Genomic DNA, 22,062 nt, shown 5'->3' with positions numbered 1-22,062 from the left:
GAACTGTAGCATTTCTTCTGTCAAAACTTCTCAGGTAGAGGCTATGCCATATTCTTCACATACATCCATGAGGAAAATTCCCAGGAAACTTGTAGGAATTTGATAAAATTATTAAATGTATTATTGAGGCAAGACTGACATTTATGTCCTTTGACCTATTGGTAGCAGTAAAGCATGGTTTTCAGAAAGGAGTACTTATCAGTATATAGTTTATATATCTCTTTGATCTCAAAATCATATAATTGAATGCTTTTGATTATGAGGTTAAAATATGAAAAAGATAAGCACCACATCAATGATGTCACTGAATTTTTTTAATGGAAATAAGTGTACAGCTGTAGGAATTTGAGTTTGCTATATTTGTATCTGAAGCCATTAAAATTATGGCAAATATAATGGCAAGAGATACACAGTATGGGCTTCAAGAGATCACAGATTGTAACCTTCAGAGTATAATCGAATCTTTGTGTGTGTGTGTGTGCATGTATGCACACATACATCTGTATGTAGACATATATAAGATCATGTGTAAAGGGATACTCTTCCATAATGGTTTTCCTTAGTTAGGAGCATTTGTGGTATTTTTTCATTTTATAATTTCATGTTATGTTTTTTTCATTGACTAGTGCTATCAAAGCAGGAAATTACAATAGAATTTGTAAAAATTACTAAATATCCCTTGTAGTTAACACCTAATAATATGATTGTTCTATATTGTCTAAGGCATATAAAGACCAAAATTATGGTAGGATCCCAGAAGCCAATTTCAAAGTTAAAAAAAAAACAAACTCTTGATTGTTTTGCATACACAGATAAATTGATGTTTCAACCATTGAATTTTTATGCTGTACTTTAAATACGTAACATGGAGAGGGCCAATTCAGTAGATGGAAATGAAGTAGATGTACGTACAGTGTGCTCAGTTGTTTCAGTGGTATCTGACTCTTTGCGACCCTGTGGACTGTGTCCTGACAGGCTCCCCTGTCCATGGAATTCTCCAGGCAAGAATCCTTAAGTGTGTTGCCATGCCTTCTTCTAGGGGATTTTCCCGACCCAGGTATTGACCCCGTCTCCTGCATCGCTGGCAGATTCTTTACATGTGTAGCTCAGCTGGTAAAGAATCCGCCTGCAATGTGGGAAACCTGGGTTGGGAAGATCCCCTGGAGAAGGGAAAGGCTACCCACTCCAGTATTCTGGCCTGGAGAATTCCACGGACTGTATAGTCCATGGGGTCGCAAAGAGTCGGACACGGTTGAGCGACTTTCACTTTTCCTGTTGATAAGATGTGCGGAGGAGGGAACACAGAGTTACAACAGAGGACCTCTCGATGTGGAACCAGTAAGGACAAAGCATGTTTGGTCACATTTCAGGGATTGAGGTATTTTGACTTAAGCCCTTTGCAAAGAAAGTCCAGTTTCCTTCTCTTATTTCAACAGTAAAACTCTGGGGTTTACCAGGAAGCTTCTGTGGCTGGTAATGCATTTATGTCACTTAGGCCCTTGGACATGTCCAAAGTGCTTATCAGCTTGTAACCCTGTTCTAAGGCTGACGCGGTAGACTGGCAAGACATTTGCCTGAGACCTTAGGGGTTAAGGGAAGTGAAAACCAGGGGAACTGGCCACTTCCTCATCAGGGGGCGAGGCTTTGATGGTTTTCCGCTCGGACCTTCGCGGGAAATGTAGTCCAAGGGGGCGGTAGTGTGGAGGACCCGCACTCACTCCCTTTGCATTCTGGGATGTGTAGTCCAACGCTCCGAGGCTCGCATACTGCAGCTATAGTAAGGCTGGACTGCGAATGTCTCCCCGCGGGGTTCTGGGAAGTGTAGTCCAGGAGCTCCGGGTAGTCGCAGTCCCTTCGGCCCCAGGAGGACGACGTAGCAGCCATCTTTCGCTTGATGATGGTGTTTCAGGTCCGCTTTTCACGATCCATTCAAACTACCCCGAAATGCGCTTGGGGCCAGCATCTCCTGACCTTTCATTTGGAGAGAAAGAGAAGCAGCGGCTAGAAGCAGAGGTTTGACGGCCAAGGGTGATGATGTTCGTGCACCTGGGCGGAGCGTTTGGTAGCGTCCCGGGATGGGGCGGGCTCAGGTCGTGCTTCTTGTGATTTGAGGGTCCCCCCGGCTTTCTGCACCCCTAACCTGATCTCCCACTTATGAAGCTAACTCTTTGGCTTCATTCTCTGTCACACTGGGTGAGTTGCTTAACCCTTTTGTGCCTCCGTGCTGTTCTGTAAAAGAGAAATAAAAGCAATGCTTTCTTAATACAATATTGGAGAAAAAAGAGATAGCAAAAGGTAAACAATTGCCTGATACATGATTGTTATTAATGCTACTGTAATTCGGAAGCACCCGGGTGCTCACAGTGAGATTCTGAGAGCCCAGGAAACTGAATTGTCCTGGACTGCGGACTTGTTTAGAAAAGGGAGCGTTTCTTCTAGCTGGCACAAGAGGGTGTGAAATACAGGGGATGCAAACACAATCCTGGGATTTCACAATCTCCTTTTCTTCCCCAGCCTTGACTTCTCAAAAAGAAGAAAGAAGAGGCAACAGAGACCCACGGGAGTAGAACTTGGCATTCGTCTATTTAAGATACATAAACTGTAGAACGTATGGGGCATGGGTAATGATTGTAACTATGCCTTGGTCATTTAAGTTTCATTTCAAAAGCTTTATACCGATGAACACGTTTCCATCACACTGGCTCTGTGCATCTGTACTGCTGTTTTCTCTGCTTTAGAGATAAGGAGATGGAGCCAGGGAGCACAACCCTGTTGGCCCATCCTCACCTGAATAGTAAGAAGCAGAGCTGCGGTTGTAACCCCAGGCAGGCTGTGTCCAACACCTGAATTTGCTAATCTCTTTGATATATTCTTCTTGAGCATAGGGAACTGACTAGAATCTCTTCATGAAAGTAGGTTGGGACTTAACTGTGAGGACCTTGAGAGCAAGATTTAGGTTATTCTATGAAGTTTTTTTGTTTGTTGTGTTTTGTGTGTGTGGTTTCTTTGGCCTCACCACACAGCTTGCTGGATCTTAGTTCCCTGATCAGGGATTAAACCAGGGCCCATGGCAGTGAAAGTACCGAGTCCTAACCAGGGACCACCAGGGAATTCCCTGTTCTATCAATTTTAAGATAGTTTTCTCAACTGGGTCCTTTATTTTATTTCAAATAATATTTATATTACAGAAGTAACAATCATTACGGTAAATGCAGATGTAAAGAAAAATTTTAATTACCCATAAGTTTAGGATGTAAAGATAACAGTTGTTAATGTTTTAGTGCCTTTTTGTCTGGTTACTCTTTGTTTATGTGTCTGTTTAGTGGAGGCTGTTTTCTTTGGGACTGAGGTTATACTGCCTTGCTACTCAAATTGTGGTCCACAGACCAGCAGCATTGGCATCACTTGGGTAGGAAGGCCCAGCCTTGAGCCCCATTCAAGACCTGATTTAGAATTTCTGCATAGGGGGCCCAGAAGTCTGCATTCCAACAAGATCCTGTAGTAACTCCCCTGCACGTGAAAATACGAGAAGCTCAGGAAAGGATCTTGTCTGCAAACTGAGGCCGAGGAAATTGCTGGATGTCACAGATAAAGCTGAGCTGGATAAAGCAGAGCTTTAGTTAGTCGGAGGATTTTACTACCCCACTACTGATTGTCACTTGTCAGGGATCCTTGCAAAAAATCCTGACTTGAGCAAAAGGTAGCTAGCAAGTGTAGAATCAAAATGTAATAGTATTAGATGTGAAGATATATCCCTTCCAGGCTTTTGGGCATAGATTCATTGCTGTCTTTTAAACTAGAGTGCTGTTGCTGCTGTTTAGTTGCTAAATTGTGTCCGACTCTTTGGGACCCCATGAACTGTAGCCCACCAGGCGGCTCTGTCCATGAGATTTTCCAAGCAAGAGTACTGGAGTGGGTTGCCTTTTCCTTCTCCAGGGGATCTTTCTCACCCACGGATCAAACCCAAGTCTCCTGCTTGGTAGGCGGATTCTTTACCACTGAGCCGCCTGTAAAGTTTACCACTCGTAAACTAGAGTTCTTGTGCCTAAAGTGGGAAGAGCAACTAGTAGTTATTATTAATTAGTACTAAATATTTTTGCCACAGTCATCACTGAACCACTACTATTATTACTATTGTTATTACTATGACGTTTTCTTAGCTTCTCATTGTAAATTTTATTTCTTAAAATATTTATTGGAGTATAATCGATATGCTGTGTTATATGTTTTCTATAACTTTATTTTCATTAAAATATTAGGAAATAATATAAAAATAATTTCAAACAGAGAAAAGTGGCAAAAATAGTATAAAGAGTTCTCATAACTCTTTATGGGGAGTCACCAATTATTTCTGTTTTGCTCAGTTGCTCATTTGTGACCGCCAGGCAGCAGCCACCAGGAACATACCTGGTGTTCTTACTTTGATTAAAGTAATCAAAGAGCTCAGTTTGTTTTAGCTTACTGCAGCAAGGACACCTATGCAGCGCTGGTGTCCTGGTAAGGAGGCAGTGAGGTATGGCTGCTTCTACGGTTTCGGTTTGTGTTAACTGAGTTGGAGAGAGCTTTAGTCAGTGAGGGTTTGTTCTGGATTGGATAGTGTCAAGAAGGAGATGCAATCTGACTACTGAATATCATAATGATTTGCATCTAGTGGATGAGAGAAACAAAATGGGACTGGAGTCATTATTGATGAAGTGGTCCATCACTCATGTTTGCTGAGAGGACAGTTCTTTGGTTTTTTTTTTAATATTATTTACTTGTGACTGCATCAGATCTTAGTTGCGACAAGGAGGCTTAGTGGCTCCACAGCATGTGGGATCTTAGTTCCCCAACCAGGAGTCCAACCCACATCCCCTAAATTGGAAGGTGGATTCTCAACCCCTGGACTACCAGGGAAATCCCAGTTCTTTGGTTATTTTTGTCTGTGTTATGGAGCAGCTTGTCTTTTTCTCATTTCAACACGATTCTTGTTGATCAGTTGAAAGCACCAAGTTCGAGCCGTTTCTGTTGCTAGTTCTCAGTGCAGTGTGATTTTTCACGGCTTTATCATACTTCGTTTGCAGAGCCAGTTGATCAAAAGGAGGTTAATGATATTGATAACACACTACTATCTAATGCACAGCCCATATTTACATTTTTTATTAGCCCTTTCTTTAAGATCTTGTTTAAAATTGAAATCCAGTTGATTTATAATATCATGTTTATTTCACAGCACAGTGATTCATTTATTTTTCAGATTCTTTTCCCTTACAGTTTACTACTAAATGTCGAGTATAATTTCCCTGTGCTATACAGTAGGTTCTAATAAAGTCTTGGTGAGCCAGTTTTCTTCTTCAAGGTGTAGTCCAGCTGTATGCGTTGCACTTAGTTTTTGTTTCGTTAGTCTTCTTTAGCCTAGAATGATTGCTCAGACTTTTTGACTTTTGATGTTTTTGAAGAGTATTGATAAATTATGTTGTGGAAGGGCCCTTGTTTTTGGCTGTGCTGGGTCTTCGTTGCTGCACAGGCTTTTCTCTAGTTACGGCGAGCAGGGTCTGCACTATAGTTGCGGTGCACGGGCTTCTCATTGTGCTGGCTTCTCTTGTTGTGGAGCACAGGCTCTAGGCCATGTGGGCTTCAGTAGTTGCAGCTTGAGGGCTCAGTAGTTGCAGCTCACGGGCTCTAGAGCACAGACAGGCTCAGTAGTTGGGACACAAGGGTTTAGTTGCTTCATAGCATGTGGGATCTTCCTGGACCAGGGATCAAACTCATCTCCTGCATTGGCAGGTGGATTATTTACCACTGAGCCACCAGGGAAGCCCTGGTTTATCTGATATTTGTTCATAATTGGATTCAGGTTATCCATCATTAATAGTGATGCCCCAGAAGTGGTGAGGCAGCCCTCTAAGGCATCATATCAATCAAATGTCAATTTGTGGGTTTGTTCCAGCTGGTGATTTCAGCTTTGTGTGCTTGATTAAGGTGTCTACGAAGTAACTGTTGTCCTTTTTGCAATTAATATTTTGAAACAATCTGGCTATCTTACTCCGCACTAAACTTTTCCAAATTTTAGCACCCACTGATGATTTTCTGTCTTTCATTCTACAGTTATTAGTTTGTGTTCTGCCATGGAGGGGGAGCTCTCTCTTCTCATCCATTTATTTCTTAAACATTTCTTTGTTTATAAGTCAGATTCCTGAATGGAATTTTTCGGTATGGACTGTTGAGGTGTTTTTTATTATTGTCGCAGAATCCAGACTTTTATTAGTTCTCTTTACATCTGTGCATAATTGTCAAAATGGTACTTCCTGCTTAAAAAGAAACAATGTATTTTTATATCTTTTATAAAAAGTTGCCTATTTCAGTTTAAATATTAATGTTGTGGTAACAAAATTATGAGGAATACAAGCAGAGATTTGCAGAACTCTAAAAACTCCCATTTTGGGACAACCACCTGGCACCTGTCCGTATTTGACAGTGTTCTGTTGTTAGAAATCACATCTATAAGGATCATTTCAAATTGTACAATATCATCTGCTTTACCACAGTTGCTGAGAAATACGAAATCCTGACAGGGTTCTCAGAGCTTTCTGTCTTACACCAGTCTCCCCCACTTGCTGATGACAGAATTGAGGCAGAGAGGTGTTAATAATTTGCTGAAGATGACACTGCTAGTGAGTGGTATAGCCCGGATTTCAGCCCATGCGTGTTGACTCCAAAGCCTGCTCTTGCTCACATGGTCTCTGATTACATCTTGGAATAAGAATGACCACTGTGGAAGCCGCAGCACACTGATGGGTGGGTGGGCATGTTGCTCCCTGAACAGCTAATCAGAGGGGTCTTGGGGGCATTTGGTATCAGTGCAGGATCCCTCTCAAGCCCACTCGGCTGCAGCCACTTGGAGGACTGAGTGCCTTGCTGATTCACAGTGAGCCCCACCTGGGTTAGTCACGTTTTTGTAAACCAGTTTTCATTGACTTCTTCTTTCCCCCTCTGTCTTCCTAGGACTCTGCACTTCCCTGGAAGGAGAGAGAAGATGAACATGTTCATGGTGAGTAGAGTTTGTCTCTCTTGCTGTTAAAAATACCATTTTCGTACTCAGAGATTTTACATGGATTTTTCTTTCTTTGTTTTTAATTGAAGTATAGCTTCCCCAATAGCTCAATTGGTAAAGAATCCGGCTGCAATGCAGGAGACCCCAGTTCAATTCCTGGGTCGGGAAGATCCACTGGAGAAGGAATAGGCTACCCACTCCAGTATTCTTGGGTTTCCCTTGTGTCTCAGCTGGTAAAGAATCCACCTGCATTGTGGGAAACCTGGGTTGGGAAGATCCCCTGGAGAAGGGAAAGGCTACCCACTACACTATTCTGGCTTAGAGAATTCCCTGGACTGTACAGTCCATGGAGTCGCAAAGAGTCGGACAGGACTGAGTGACTTTCACTTTCACTTTTCACTTTCATAGTTGATTTACAATGTTGTGTTAGTTTCAGGTACAGAAAAATGATTCAATTATATATATGTGTGTATATATATATATATACTCAGATTATTTTCCCTTACAGAGAAATATTTTCTAATAACAAAATACTGACTGTAGTTCCCTGTGGGTTTTTCTTTTTCAAGGAGAGTCTAAGCCTGTGAGGACCTTCGTGAGCCATGTGTGCTTTTTAAAAAAATTCCTGTCTTATGTAATTAGTTTTGGTTTTATTTCGTCATTTTTTATTTCACAAGTAAAAGAAAAATTAAGGGACATGAAGAACATCTTCCACTTTAATATTTCCCAGCTTGCAAATTAGCTGCTTTTATATTTCTGTAATCTCTTCATCATATGTATTCTGTGTATTTGTATTTATAACATAGTAGTAGTTTTATTAGTCGCTCAGTCATGTCTGATTCTTGGTGACCCCACGGACTGCCAGGCCCCTCTGTCCATGGATTCTCCTGGCAAGAATACTGGAGTGGGTAGTCATTCCTTTTGCCAGAGGATCTTCCCAACCCAGGAATCAAACCCGGGTCTCCTGCATTTCAGGCAGATTCTTTACCATCTGGGCTATAGGGAAGTTCATTTATAACATAGATACAGTTTAAAAACTTTTCTCATTTAATACTACCTAACTATGGGAGTTGGTGATGGATAGGGAGGCCTGGCGTGCTGTGATTCATGGGGTTGCGGAGAGTCGGACATGACTGAGCGACTGAACTGAACTGAACATTCACTTTTCAGCTGAGCACCGAAGAATTGATGCTTTTGAACTGTGGTGTTGGAGAAGACTCTTGAGAGTCCCTTGGACTGCAAGGAGATCCAACCAATCCATTCTAAAGGAGATCAGTACTGGGTGTTCATTGGAAGGACTGATGCTAAAGCTGAAACTCCAATACTTTGGCCACCTCATGCAAAGTTGACTCACTGGAAAAGACTCTAATGCTGGGAGGGATTGGGGGCAGGAGGAGAAGGGGATGACAGAGGATGAGATGGCTGGATGGCATCACCGACTCGATGGAGGTGAGTTTGAGTGAACTCCGGGAGTTGGTGATGGACAGGGAGTCCTGGCGTGCTGTGATTCATGGGGTCGCAAAGAGTCGGACACGACTGAGCGACTGAACTGAACTGAACATTCACTTTTAATTGCTTTATCATGTTCCCAAAAACTTCAGTTCAGTCACTTAGTCATGTCTCTTTGCGATCCCATGGACTACAGCACGCCAGGCCTCCCTGTCCATCACCAACACCTGGAGCTTGCTCAGACTCATGTCCATCGAGTTGGTGATGCCATCAACCATCTCATCCTCTGTCGTCCCCTTCTCCTCCTGCCTTCAGTCTTTCCCGCATCAGGGTCTTTTCCAGTGAATGAGTTCTTCACATCAGGCGGCCATAGTATTGGAGCTTCAGTTTCAGCATCAATCCTTCCAATGAATATTCAGGACAGATTTCCTTTAGGATTGACTTGTTGGATCTCCTTGCAGTCCAAAGGACTCTCAAGAGTCTTCTCCAACACCACAGTTCAAAAGCATCAATTCTTCGGTGATCAGCTTTCTTACATACCTATTTTTAAACTATTCTTTATTCATAGATCTTTAGTTTAGGACTTTTTTAAGAATGTTACAGTGACGATGTTCCTGATTTAACTTTTTTCTCAAAAAATATATTCTGAAAAATATTGCCTCTTTTTGCCCTTGACATGCTAGATATGCAAAGTTGAAGTGGTATATTTTATAAGTGGTGCCTTGGATGTTTTTTTGGTAAAATAGCCAAATATGGCACAGCAGGGTCAAACTGCCACTTCGCAAAGAAAAAATAACTTGTTAGTTTTCTCATGACAAGAGTGAGATTCTGTCTTCCTGTGCTTGAATCAGACCCTGTGTGTATTTTTTTTACTGGTTTGTTTTTTTATCTTGTACTAGGTTGGCCAAAATGTTTGTTCAGATATTTCTGTATGGTGGTATGGAAAAGCTGGAATGAACTTTTTGGCTAACCCAGTATTTTTTTTTCTTTTGATCGAAATAATCCATGACCTTAATTTTAAAAGTCAGGTGATACTTCACTTGTTACTGCGTTGACTCCTCAGAACAATTGTCTAAAGAGATTGGTTTTATCTTTGTTTTAAATAAAAGGGTTGTGAAAAATGAGGAACCAATTCAGATTTATCCAGAAAACCAAGACTCTGGAGTCAGAGTATACCATTAGATAAGAGAAAGACAAACAGGGAAAGAAAGAGGGGTTTCATCTGAGGCCTGGCATGGCCTTTTGGTTAATTCCCTCATATGACCCTCCTCCTCACCTGGTTCCTACTTCAGTGAGAGGCAGGTGCCACCATATACTGCAGGGCCCAAATTAGTAAATATTTCTGGGACAATTGACGATTGTAACTAAAAAGTGAAATGTTTTGGGGAATTCCTTTTATGGCTCAGCTGGTAAAGAATCCACCTGCAATGCAGGAGACCTGGGTTCAATCCCTGGGTTGCGAAGATCCCCTGGAGAAGGGAAAGGCTACCCACTCCAGTATTCTGGCCTAGAGAATTTCATGGACTGTATAGTCCACGGGGTCACAAAGAATCAAACACAACTGAGCGACTCTCACTTGGTGGTCCAGTGGTTAAGACTCTGCACTTCCACTGCCATGGCCTGGGTTCAATCCCTGGTGAGGGATTAAGATCCCACAAGCTGCAAGGCATGGCCAGAAATAAAAAGTGAAGCCTTTTTAGTTCAGGATGCAGCAGTTAGAATTCCAGGGAGTTTATTTATGAGTTCACTGAGAAAACTAGGTAAATACACAAAGCTTCCTTCTTCATAGCTGCACTTGCAGTGAGGCTAAGGAAAGTCAGTGTGTGATGTTGGCAGGATGGAAGGAGCAGGACTGGGAAGTCTACACATTGCACAGGAGCCAGAGCAACTTCTTATCATACTCCTCTCCTTCCTGGTGCTGCCCCTCTTCCACTGGACACTGGCTATAAGATTGAGCTGGTATTGTTTGTTGTAGGAGGCAGTGACCTTCAAGGATGTGGCTGTGGCCTTCACAGAGGAGGAGCTGGGGTTACTCGACTCAGCCCAGAGAAAGCTGTACCAGGATGTGATGGTGGAGAACTTCCGGAACCTGGTCTCAGTAGGTGAGGACAGCCTTTCTCTGCAAGTGTCTTGTGACTTTGGTGTTTTAAGGCTCTGGGGTTCTTGAAATGGTTCCCTGAGTTTGGAGACCAGACTTTTCCAATTCCAATGAGACTTGAGAGGCTATCTCTGGTCTTTCTAAACTGTGTGTTTCAGGTCTTTTTCTTTTTTGATCAAAGAACAGTAAATGAACAATATCCTGCTGAACCTTGTCTGTTCTTTTTCAGATTTCACTCATGTCCCATTAGTGGCAGTCCCATTAGTGGATTATAAAGCCAACTTATCGAGCCTTACATGCCGTTTTTAATTGAAATCAAATACTAAAGAAAATATCAAGAGCTTCTTAGGAAGAGTAGATCACTTTGCAGCGAAAACCCTGGTTAATGCATGAGTAATGTGAGAGCCAATGGGAACAGATTTTAGGAAAAATATTGGTCAGAAATAGGTCATTCAGCCTTCGTTTTAATAATACATATTCCTATATATGTGTCTGAGTCATGAAGTAAATGCTACTTCTTCAGTGGGTCATGATACAAAGTTTGAAAAACAGGGCCTTCAGTATCTTTTTTTGAAACATAAAGTATTTGTTTATTATTGTTATAATCAAGGCAAAACTCTTAAAACAATTAGCCTTGATAATGGAAATATAATCAGAACCATTAGTCCCCAGTTTCCAGTTTTTTCTTCTCTGCTGTTCAGACTTCACTCCAGTATCTTAAATATGCAGTTGGAAACTCAAATTTCCAGTAAACTTTAGCTGTGACCTGTTCATTTTAACTTGCACCTCTGCATGTTTTCATTCTTCAAAAGAGATACAAAACATATAGAAAGTTGGATGATGAATTCAGTGACCCAGATAGAAATTTAGGTAAGCACCAAGCAGCTGTTCATTCTCGTGGTTAACTCTCTATACGTTGTGCTTCTCACCAGCCCTGTGCTGTCCATCACCTGGTCCCAATGGGACATCTCTTTCCCAGGTTATTGCACAGTCTCTATACTGGTCACCTGCTCCCACCTTTCCCCTCCTACAGTTCGTTCTTGAAGTGATGAAGGGACCCTTTGTAACTTTTAAGTCAGATTATGTCAGTTGTCTGTTCAAAATTCTCTTATGACTTGTTTTACTTAGAATTAAAACCACCTAAAGCAACTTCTGCAATCCTCTATGGTCTGCTTTTCAACCCCACCACCTCCCTGAATACATCTCCTCTCCTCCTTCTGACTCTGTCTTTTCCATCTCATCATCCTCCCTACTGTTTCTCAGACCTGCAAAGGATGTTTCTCCTTGTCCTCTCTATGTGGAATACTCTTTCACCTGTAATCCTTCAGGCCTATGTACTTACCTCAGGTCACTCACCTTCAAGAGGAAGAGAGGACTGTCCTTGGACCACACTATAGAAAATCTAGTCCTCTCTTTCTTTCTCTGCTCTTCCTTGTTTGATCTCTGAGCACTGATCATACATCTCTGAGCACGTACATACATTTTGGTTCACCTGTTTCTCACTTCTCTCTCTTCCTCTGGAGGGTATCCCAGGAATGGAGGAATTTGTCACAGTTGGTTTTTAATATTGATTTCTTTATTTGGCTGTGCCAGTCTTAGTTGAGGCATGCTAGATTTTCATTCTTCATTGCCCATGCGAGATCTAGTTTCCTGACTAGGGATCAAACCCAGGCCACCTGCATTGGGAGTGTGGAGTCTTAGCCACTGAACCATTAGGGAAGTCCCCAGCGTGGAGGAATTTGGTCTGTTCCTTTTATTGCTCACAAGCCTAAGTGCTTAGAATAGTCTTGGTACATGACAAGGACTCTAAATATTTGTTGACTAAATGGATGAGTCAATGGATAGAGAAATTTGCCTACCATTTAAATAGCCAGTGACTGATGAACAAATCCAAGTGAATAGGAATATTGCAAAATCTTTTTGTATCTTCAAATGAATTCCTAGCCTAATTCTAACTTCTCAGGTCCCATGGTGTATATGTGGGTGTTTGCCTTTCCGAACAAGTTGACCCTCATCAACTTGAGCAGACACATGCATAAACGCTGTAATTATAACCAAACTGAGTGAAATGCGTTCCCTGTGACTTTTCTTTAGCCGTTAGTAGCAAGCATATTCATTTGGGGAGAAAATATTTTTTTGAATCAAGAATTTTTATGTCTACTTCTTAGGTAGCTCTTCATAGAAGGAAAAAAATTCCATTTCCTTATCCATCATATCCAGGGAGAAAAGTTCTCAGAAAATAGCTAACTGGTGAGTTAGTCTTGCCCTGAAAAGATTTTCCCAGCTCTGTTCCATCTCCTTCCTCCAAAGCCCACCTCAATAACAAGAAATGGATCTTAGGTTGTTACCTCTACAAACATTTTGTTTGTGTGGGGATTTGTACATATCCTTTAGAAGGGATTTCAGATCATATTCGCCTTGACTGCTTTGATGATTCTTTGATAGTGTCTAGTCTTCTTCTAAGTACTTATCATAAGCTGTGAAATTTATTCCCACCTCACTTATACACTGCCTTCTTCACTTTGGAACTCATTCTTGTTAAAGGCCAGTGTATTTATGTCCAAAATTTTTCCATGCTGTGGTTATTTTTTTTTCTTAAATAAGCAGCCAGTTTGTTTGTTTTCTTAATATTTATTTATGTATTTGGCTGTGCCAGGTCTTAGCTGTGGCATATGGCATCTCTAAGTTGCAACAGGTAAACTTTTAGTTACAGCATGTGAGATCTAGTTCCCAAACAGGGATCAAACCTGGAACCCTTGCATTGGGAACTGGACCACCAGTTTTAGCGACTGGACCACCAGGGAAGTCCTTTTCATGCTGAGACATCATTCTTTCCTAGCCTGTAAATGTTGATTCCTACTTTATGGGGATGTGGAGCCATATTAGGCTATACAGCTAACTCAGAAGGATCCAGTGTATAGGTTTCAGATTATGATACTGACGTGCTGCCTACTGTACTAAGAAGCCAGAATAGTGTATAGGTTTTCATGCTTTTTTTCGCCCCCACTGATTCTTAGCACCTTGAATCTTCTCAGCACTACTCCCTTGGTGTACTGCTGCCTGTGGTGCAGCATTTCAGCTTTTCAGCATGCTGTACTTTCCAGTGCTTTTCCTCTTTCAGACACCTCCTTTCTGAAAGCTCTTTTGCTTCTCTGACTTGATTCAGAGATAATCTGAAATTCAAAATTGTTGAGCATCCTGGAAATCAAACTGGGGTTCACCTGTACATGCCTTTCTTGAGCCCTGACTAAGTAACTGCCAGACATTGTAAAACCTGTGAGCACAGCAAAATGCTTGTCTGTCTTGATATTGTACTGTGACAGGAGCAACATGTAATTTGTGAAAGATGCTGTAAATAGTATGTCAGCATTTTGTTTTAAATGGGTTTCATTACTGCTGAGTATTTGGGAGTTTAATGGACCTTCCCTTGGTTGCTGTCAGTATATAAACCTGAGAACTTTATTTGTGGGGAAAAAGATAAGTCAAACCATGCTGGGGTTCATTAAAGTCTCATACTGTGTCTTAAGTGTGAAATCTTGACTCTTTGAACAAAGCTTTCACCTGTCCACATCTCTCAATTCTCTGTCATTTTAGAAGAAAACAATCAAAGCGAGTTGAGGGCCGTTCAAGAGAGAGGACTACATGAAAAGCTTTCCTGCTGGCAAATCTGGCAACAAATCGCAAATGACTTAACCAGATGTCAAGACTCCATGATAAATAGTTGTCAGCTCCACAAACAAGGTTATTCCCCCCACCAGGTTGGGGCAGGACTGTCTATTCAAATTTCTGAAGATGAGAACTATATATTAAATGAGAAAGCAGGTGGTCCCAGTGATAGTGGAAATCCAAGGTTTGCATCTTTGAGAGCCCGGGATTCTTGGAGAAAAAGTTCCTTGACTGAGTCACAGAATTATCAGAATAGATACCAGGAAATTTCCACACAAAGTAAACTGTGTCGGTGTAAAGAGGACGTTGACAGCATTGGTTGGATCTCATACCACCTTGATGATCGAGGAGTACGCAAGAATGAAAAGTCTTGTTGCCACAATGATTATAGAAAAGACAGCACGAAGGTTTTCACACTGGATCAGAATAGTATGATTCACACAGGACAAAAATCTTACCAGTGTAACGAATGTAAAAGAACCTTTACCAGCCTTTCTACCCTTGATCTTCACCAGCAGTTACACTCAAAAGAGACGTCTCACATGTGCAATAAGTGTGGAAAAGGCTTCCGTTATAGCTCAGTTCTTCATATTCATCAGAGAATTCACATAGGAGAAAAATGCAGTGTGTGTGATGAGTATGGAAAGGAATTCCGTCAGAGCTCACAACTGCAAACTCATCAGAAAGTCCACAGCATAAAGAAACTATTCACATGTGAGGAATGTGGGAAAGGCTTCAGTCGTCGATCCGCACTTATTGTTCATTGTAAAGTCCACACGGGAGAGAAACCTTACACTTGTGAGGAGTGTGGCAGGGCCTTCAGTCAGGCCTCCCACCTTCAAGACCATCAGAGAGTCCACACCGGGGAGAAACCATTCATATGTGATGCATGTGGTAAGAGCTTCAGTCGGAATTCACACCTTCAGTCCCATCAGCGAGTCCATACGGGAGAGAAACCGTACAAATGTGAGGAATGTGGGAAGGGCTTCATTTGTAGCTCAAATCTATACATTCACCAGAGAGTCCACACAGGGGAAAAACCCTACAAATGTGAGGAATGCGGGAAAGGCTTTAGTCGGCCTTCAAGTCTTCAGGCACATCAGGGAATCCACACTGGAGAGAAGTCATACGTATGTAATGTGTGTGGTAAAGGCTTTACTCTGAGTTCAAACCTTCAGGCACATCAAAGAGTCCACACAGGGGAGAAACCATACAAATGTGAGGAGTGCGGGAAGAACTTCAGGAGGAACTCCCATTATCAAGTTCATCTGGTTGTCCACACAGGAGAGAAACCCTATAAATGTGAAGTGTGTGGGAAGGGCTTCAGTCAGAGTTCGTATCTTCAAATACATCAGAAGGCCCACAGCATAGAGAAACCCTACAAGTGTGAGGAGTGTGGGCAGGGCTTCAATCAGAGTTCACGACTTCAGATCCATCAGCTGATCCATACTGGTGAGAAACCATACAAATGCGAAGAGTGTGGGAAGGGATTCAGTCGTAGAGCAGATCTTAAAATTCATTGCAGAATCCATACTGGAGAGAAACCATACAATTGTGAGGAGTGTGGAAAAGTCTTCAGGCAGGCCTCAAATCTCCTGGCCCATCAGAGAGTCCACAGTGGAGAAAAGCCATTCAAATGTGAAGAATGTGGCAAGAGCTTCGGCCGGAGTTCACACCTTCAAGCCCACCAAAAAGTCCACACTGGAGAAAAGCCATACAAATGTGAGGAGTGTGGGAAGGGCTTCAAGTGGAGCCTGAACCTCGACATGCATCAGAGGGTCCACACAGGAGAGAAACCATATAAGTGTGGGGAGTGTGGGAAGCACTTCAGTCAGGCCTCAAGTCTTCAGCTTCATCAGAGTGTCCACACTGGAGAGAAGCCCTACAGATGTGATGTGTGTGGTAAAGTCTTCAGTCGGTCTTCACAACTGCAGTCTCATCAGAGAGTCCACACAGGGGAGAAACCTTACAAGTGTGAGACGTGTGGTAAGAGCTTCAGTTGGCGCTCCAATCTAACAATTCATCAAAGAATCCATGCTGCTGATAAATCCTATAAAAGTCATAGGGGTGGTAAGATCATCAGAGAGTCAACTTAGGAAAAAAGTTCTATAAAATGATTTTTTAAAAACTCAAGTGTCATGTGAATTCTTCCAGTTGTCAAGTTCAAAAGAAAAAAAAATCATTTGTTTCTTTAAAAAGTCAGCGTTTTAACCATAGCTCAACATGTCCTAGTAGTTAGAAGGCCACATAACAGAGATCCCTTATAAGGGGTATAGTAAGGACTTCAGTTCAACTTTGACCTTATTATTAAATACTACTCAGGGGAGAAGACTTAGTATGATTTTATCAGGCCTTGTACAAAAGTATAATGGATGGGTCAAAACTAATGCCCATTAGAACTCTCAATGCCCAATAGTCTCTCCAGAATGCAGAGACTTTGTTCTGAATATGTATAATCTGACCATGGCCAAGTAATACTTCATGTGAAAGTTGCTCAGTCATGTCTGACTCTTTGCGACCCCCTGGACTATAAAGGCCATGGAATTCTCCAGGCCAGGGTACTGGAGTGGGTAGCCTTTCCCTTCTCCAAGATACCTTCCCAACCCAGAAATCAAACCCAGACCTCCCGCATTGCAGGTGGATTCTTTACCAGCTGAGCCACAAGGGAAACCTGTAATACTTCATAGGTGCTCAATACTTGTTAAATTAGTAAATGAAAAATGTTTTATAAATTATATTGCAATCACCTCAAAATTTCATAGAAAGTTTTATTCAGGACAGGTAATTAAATGTGGCCTTAAAAGTAATTCAGAGAGACAAAGAGTTAAAAGTATAAGTAAACCACTCAGTACTGCAGTCTGTGGTATTAATTTGACATTGTCCCATTTTGATTAGCTCCTCTTGTCCGCCTAGCCTTGTTTCCAGTTGGATCTTACCATCTTGGAGTTTGTCTAGTATTCTGTCAGATTTATACAGTACACAATCAGTTACTTTTTGTGACAGTATGAAGTGAAGTGAAAGTTGCTCAGTCATGTCCAACTCTTTGCAATTCTGTAGGCCAGAATACTGTGGGTAGCCTTTCCCTTCTCCAGGAGATCTTCCCAACCCAGGGATTGAACCCAGGTCTCCTACATTGCAGGAGGATTCTGTACCAGCTGAGCCACAAAGGAAGCTCTTGTGACAGTATAGACTTACTGAAAAATGGATTATTAATCTTGCAGTACAGAAAACATACTATTGATTCTTTTTTCAAGTCAGAATTACTAGTGACAGTGACAAAGGACAAACATTTCTTAGTAAATGAATCGACTGTTGGTTTTTTATTCTCTGCCTTTCCATCTAGGCTTTGATGTGTGATAATCTTCCAAAGGTTTTAGTGTTAACTTTCATCAAGACTTCCAAAGTTAAGAAGAGACACTGTTTATAAAGTAGATTACTTTCACTAAGTTCTCTACCCCATTACTATTACTTCCTGGCCTGAAATAAAAGGAAAAAAATTGTTGGAAGTTGGTCATTTCATCAAATACATTGATTCAGTGACTGACTTGAACACTTTTCCTAGGGATGGATTGAAAAATTGCTTTTTGAAGAGAAGTTGGTGAGTGTATATCAAAATACAGGATGTGACTTCTATGACACAGAAATCATAGAAGCAGAACTTACAATTAAGAGATTTAAGTAGAAAAGGTGAGTAGCACATCAAGTATTTAGCTAAATTTTATTAAAGTGAAATATTTAGTAGGAGCTTATTTAAATATATTTTGGTATATGAAACCAGATCTAGAAAAATGATATCCAAGACTCAGGACTAAAGCATGTAACAGGCTGATGTAGTTTAGGGGAATCACACAGTTTAAACGTGTGTTTGGTAATACATTCTGTCATCTGTAAAAGGAATATTCACCCTCATGTAAACAGTGACAGGATTTTCAGAGAGTTTCCCCATTTTAGATTCCATATTTTAAATTTTTCATTAAGCATCAATTTTACAGTAAAATACTGTGATATTTATAGTACTGTAGATAGTAAAACTATGTAAAACAGAAAATTACTAAACATACTAATCCCTCACAGTAAGAAAATGTATATATAGCCCAAGTTAAGGAATAGAACTCTGGGAATCAATTATAGAAAGAAATTTATATGGTTGTTCAAAGATACAGAATATCAGCTAGTATAACTATATATTTTTGTAACTAATGAAGTTTAGGCATAAATCCATACAGCCCAGAAGATTATTTTAATTCCAACAGTAGAAATTTATACATCTTAGTTCTGTTCCTTACTAGGCTGATGGATGGATAATCCAGAGTACTGGCTTGTCCTTTCAAGTGCTTGGTCTGGTTGGGAAAGTTAACTGGTTCATTCCAGGTACTGTAACCCAAAGAACCTTGAGCTATGGGGGGAAAGGAGTTTAGAAAATGAGTGTTTTAATTGTTTACCAAGGTAACACTGATTGGGCAAACCTGAAGATAGAGAGTCAATATATGTAAGTCTTGGAGGTAAAATTTATCAAAGATTCCCTAAGGAAAAGAACATAGCATGATGGGAACCTGTTGAGGTTTGAATACCATTTCCTAGTTCATTTTTCACTGATGTTTAACACTTGTTTGGTTAAAGAACTTTACTCAGCAAAAATGAGTATGTATATAATGTGAGAGGCAGGTTTCTCAGATTCATCTCCTAGACCACACGTTTATATGAGGATGAAAGTTCATGCCACCTCAAATTGCATTAGATGTTATATTTTGTTTTGAGTAGATATCAAAGTAGCCCACCAACTCTCAAGGTAATTTGTATAGTTTAGTGAATTAAGTCAAGGACTGGAAAACTACTGCCTTTTAAGTTTTGGGTTTTTTTTTTTTGCCACATCTCTCTGCATATGGTATCTTCGTTGGTATCTTCGTTCCCATTCCAGGGAAGTCCTTGTTTTCTATTTCATCTATCTCTTCATTTGCTTCCATCTACTTACTGTATTTTTTGTTATTTTTTAAATTACGGAGGGGCAATTTTTTCATTTTAATAATTAGCTTATTATTAAGCTAATAGTATCCCACATTTCTTCCTAATTATGTATTACAAATTCCCATTCTGATAGTGAACTTTCCTCCTTGTGGTTCTGTCAGTTTTGCTTTTCCAAGTTTGCTTTATATTTTATGTGAACCCATTCTTGGTAGTTTGAAATTTATAAACTTTCTTTGTATATTTTATAATGCTTTTTTCTTCAGGGACAACTTTGCCCTATATTAATTATTTTTAAATTATAGGAATAATTTGAAACCTTGGATAATGCTGTCTTCCCTAGAGAGAATTGTCATTTGTTCCCTTGAAGTGCTTGAGTGTCAGTAGCTCACTCGTGTCCGACTCTTTGCGACCCCATGGACTGACTGACTGTAGCCCGCCAGGCTCCTCTGTCTATGGAATTCTTTAGGCAAGAGTACTGGAGTCGGTTGCCATTTCCTTCTGCAGGGGATCTTCCCAATCCAGGGATCGAACCTGGCTCTCCCGCATTGCGGGCAGATTCTTTACCATCTGAGCCACCAGGGAAGCCGGGACTTAAGTGCTTGAAGATACTAACAGAAAAGATTCATGCTAAGAATCGCTAAGATTCCGATTTCAAGTAATTGAGGTGATTTAGAGTTTGGTTTTGGTCTCCACCAAAGGTGACCCATTACCCTAGGTACTTATTCCTACAGGGGAGCTCTTCAAGGTTTTACTACCCACTTCTCTTCCCTACCTCGACCTCCTCTCAAGCCCCTTGAATGTGGCTAAAGTGATGCTCAGCTTTCAATACTAGAATGATTGGGATTCTCAAGAAAGACAGTAGCAGCCCCAAACGGAACAACTTCGCCAAACTCCGCGCTGGCATTCTAGAATTCAGTACCTAGAAGTTTAGGGTATTCGGAAGTATTTCCACTTCAGGGGCGGGGCCGTGGCCGTCTCTTCTCTAGGGCATTCTGGGACGTGTAGTCTGAGGTGCGTGTAGCACAGAGCACTTCCGTTATGGACGGCTGGAGCATTCTGGGAAGTGGTCCACAGGCTGTCTCTAGTAGATAGGCGGTGCTTTCGCTGTAGGAGGGACTGGTTACCTCCCACTTTCTCTTTGGGTAAAAGTGTCTTCAGTTCCCAGGGCCCGTCTAATCCTGGTGGTGGAGCCAGCAAGTCTCTGACCCTCGTCCACAGAGAGAATAAGAGAAACCGTGGCCGGCTGCAGAGTTTGTGTTCCCCTCCCCTGAGCCTCCAGTTCAGAGAAGTTCCTGTAGCCCCAACTTGGGGACTGCCCAGTCGCTGGTCGTCAGGTTTGAAGGTCTCCCGGAGCTTCAACTGGCCTCCCTCAACTACAGTCAGTTTGCCACTTACTAGGGTATAATTTTGTGGTAGTTACTCTCTCTGCCCTGGCCTCATTATCCGCATTATTAAAGAAGTGTCATTCAGTTCAGTCGCTCAGTCGTTGTCCAGCTCTTTGCGACCCCGTTGACTGCAGCATGCCAGGCTTTCCTGTCCATCACCAACTCCCGGAGCCTGCTGAAACTCATGTGCTTTATCCAGCCTGGCATTTTGTATGATGTACTCTGCATATAAGTTAAATAATCAGAGTGACAATATATACAGCCTTGACTACTCCTTTCCCAATTTTGAGCCAGTCCGTTGTTCCATGTCCAGTTCTAACTGTTGCTTCTTAACCTGCATACAGGTTTCTCAGAAGGCAGGTAAGATGGTCTGGTATTCCCAGCTCTTTAAGAAATTTACAGTTTGTTGTGATCTACAGAGCTTACTTAGCATCTTACAAAATTTTCATGCCTATCGGAAGATTAGAGAAAGGATCCAAAAGCACTGGTTTTTTTGTGAAATTGCTGTAAGAAGAAGGACAATAAAAGTTCAAATTCAGTAACTTTCTGATTACAATGGCCCTGATTGCATCGAAAAATTGATAACACAGTCTAAGAAATTTGTCTTTCCACTCCATGTCTAGTTGTCCTTTGAACAAGGAAAATTCTTCTTTCAGTTTTTTAAAAATTTGCTTTTAGTGAGTTTATCTTATTTGTCCAAGACTTAACAGCTAGGAGCTTCCCTGGTGGCTCAGATGGTAAAGAATCTGCCTTCAATGCAAGAAAACCAGGTTTGAGTCCTGGGTGGTGGAAAAGTCCCTGGAGAAGGGAATGGCAACTAACTCCAATATTCTTGCCTGTGAGATCCCCTTGACAGGGGAGCCTGGTGGGCTGCAGTCCGTAGGGTCGCCAAGGGTTGGACACGACTGAGGCCACTAAACAGCTAATTAACAATAATGTTTTCATCTTTCAAATTCAGTAACTCTGAGGATTGAGTACAAAGGCCCTGATTGCATTGAGAAATTGATCACACAGGCTACAAAACTTGTCTTTCCACTTCATGTCTAGTTGTCCTCAGTAGCCAAGTTCTGAATTATTTGATTTTTCTGTTAACAATAGTAGAAATCGATGATCTTCCCCCATTGCATTTTGGGGTCTTTCACTCATATCTAAAAACATTAAAACTACATTTTAAAGCTGTCATCCTCCCTGCCCCCCCCGCCCCGCCCCATTTGTTTTTTCTGGTAGAGCGGTTACAATCCTGCTGCATTGATATATTTCTTACAGTTCTTTTTATTAAGATTCTGACTCTTCAAATATTTGTTATGTTTTATCAATGAGATAAAGCAAAGCTCTACTGGCGTCAGAGAACTGCTTTAGGTTGGCAGTAACAGGACGGCATGAAGGAGTTTCTGGAAATCTTTGGCCGAGAACTCCCGAGAGTCTGGGGTTAAAGCTCCAAGTTGGCGGGCATGGCCCTTCCTCCA

General features: G+C 41.4%; 1 protein-coding gene across 1 annotated transcript; it reads left to right on the top strand.

The window, feature by feature from the left end:
- The first annotated feature begins 1,130 nt into the window (after positions 1-1,130).
- LOC129546716 (uncharacterized) lies at positions 1,131-18,104 on the top strand. The gene is made up of 5 exons (XM_088830505.1): positions 1,131-2,193; positions 2,515-2,621; positions 6,985-7,030; positions 10,458-10,584; positions 14,175-18,104. Exons 2-5 carry the CDS (start codon positions 2,611-2,613, stop codon positions 16,340-16,342), a joined length of 2,352 nt encoding a protein of 783 aa, XP_088686631.1. The 5' UTR covers positions 1,131-2,193; positions 2,515-2,610; the 3' UTR covers positions 16,343-18,104.
- The last annotated feature ends 3,958 nt before the right edge of the window (positions 18,105-22,062 follow it).

The sequence above is a fragment of the Moschus berezovskii genome, chromosome 22 (genome assembly GCF_049115385.1).
Source record: "Moschus berezovskii isolate FMDL1 chromosome 22, NW_MosBer_1.0, whole genome shotgun sequence".
Classification (NCBI taxonomy): Eukaryota; Metazoa; Chordata; class Mammalia; order Artiodactyla; family Moschidae; genus Moschus; species Moschus berezovskii.
This window is presented reverse-complemented; position numbering and strand designations above follow the sequence as displayed.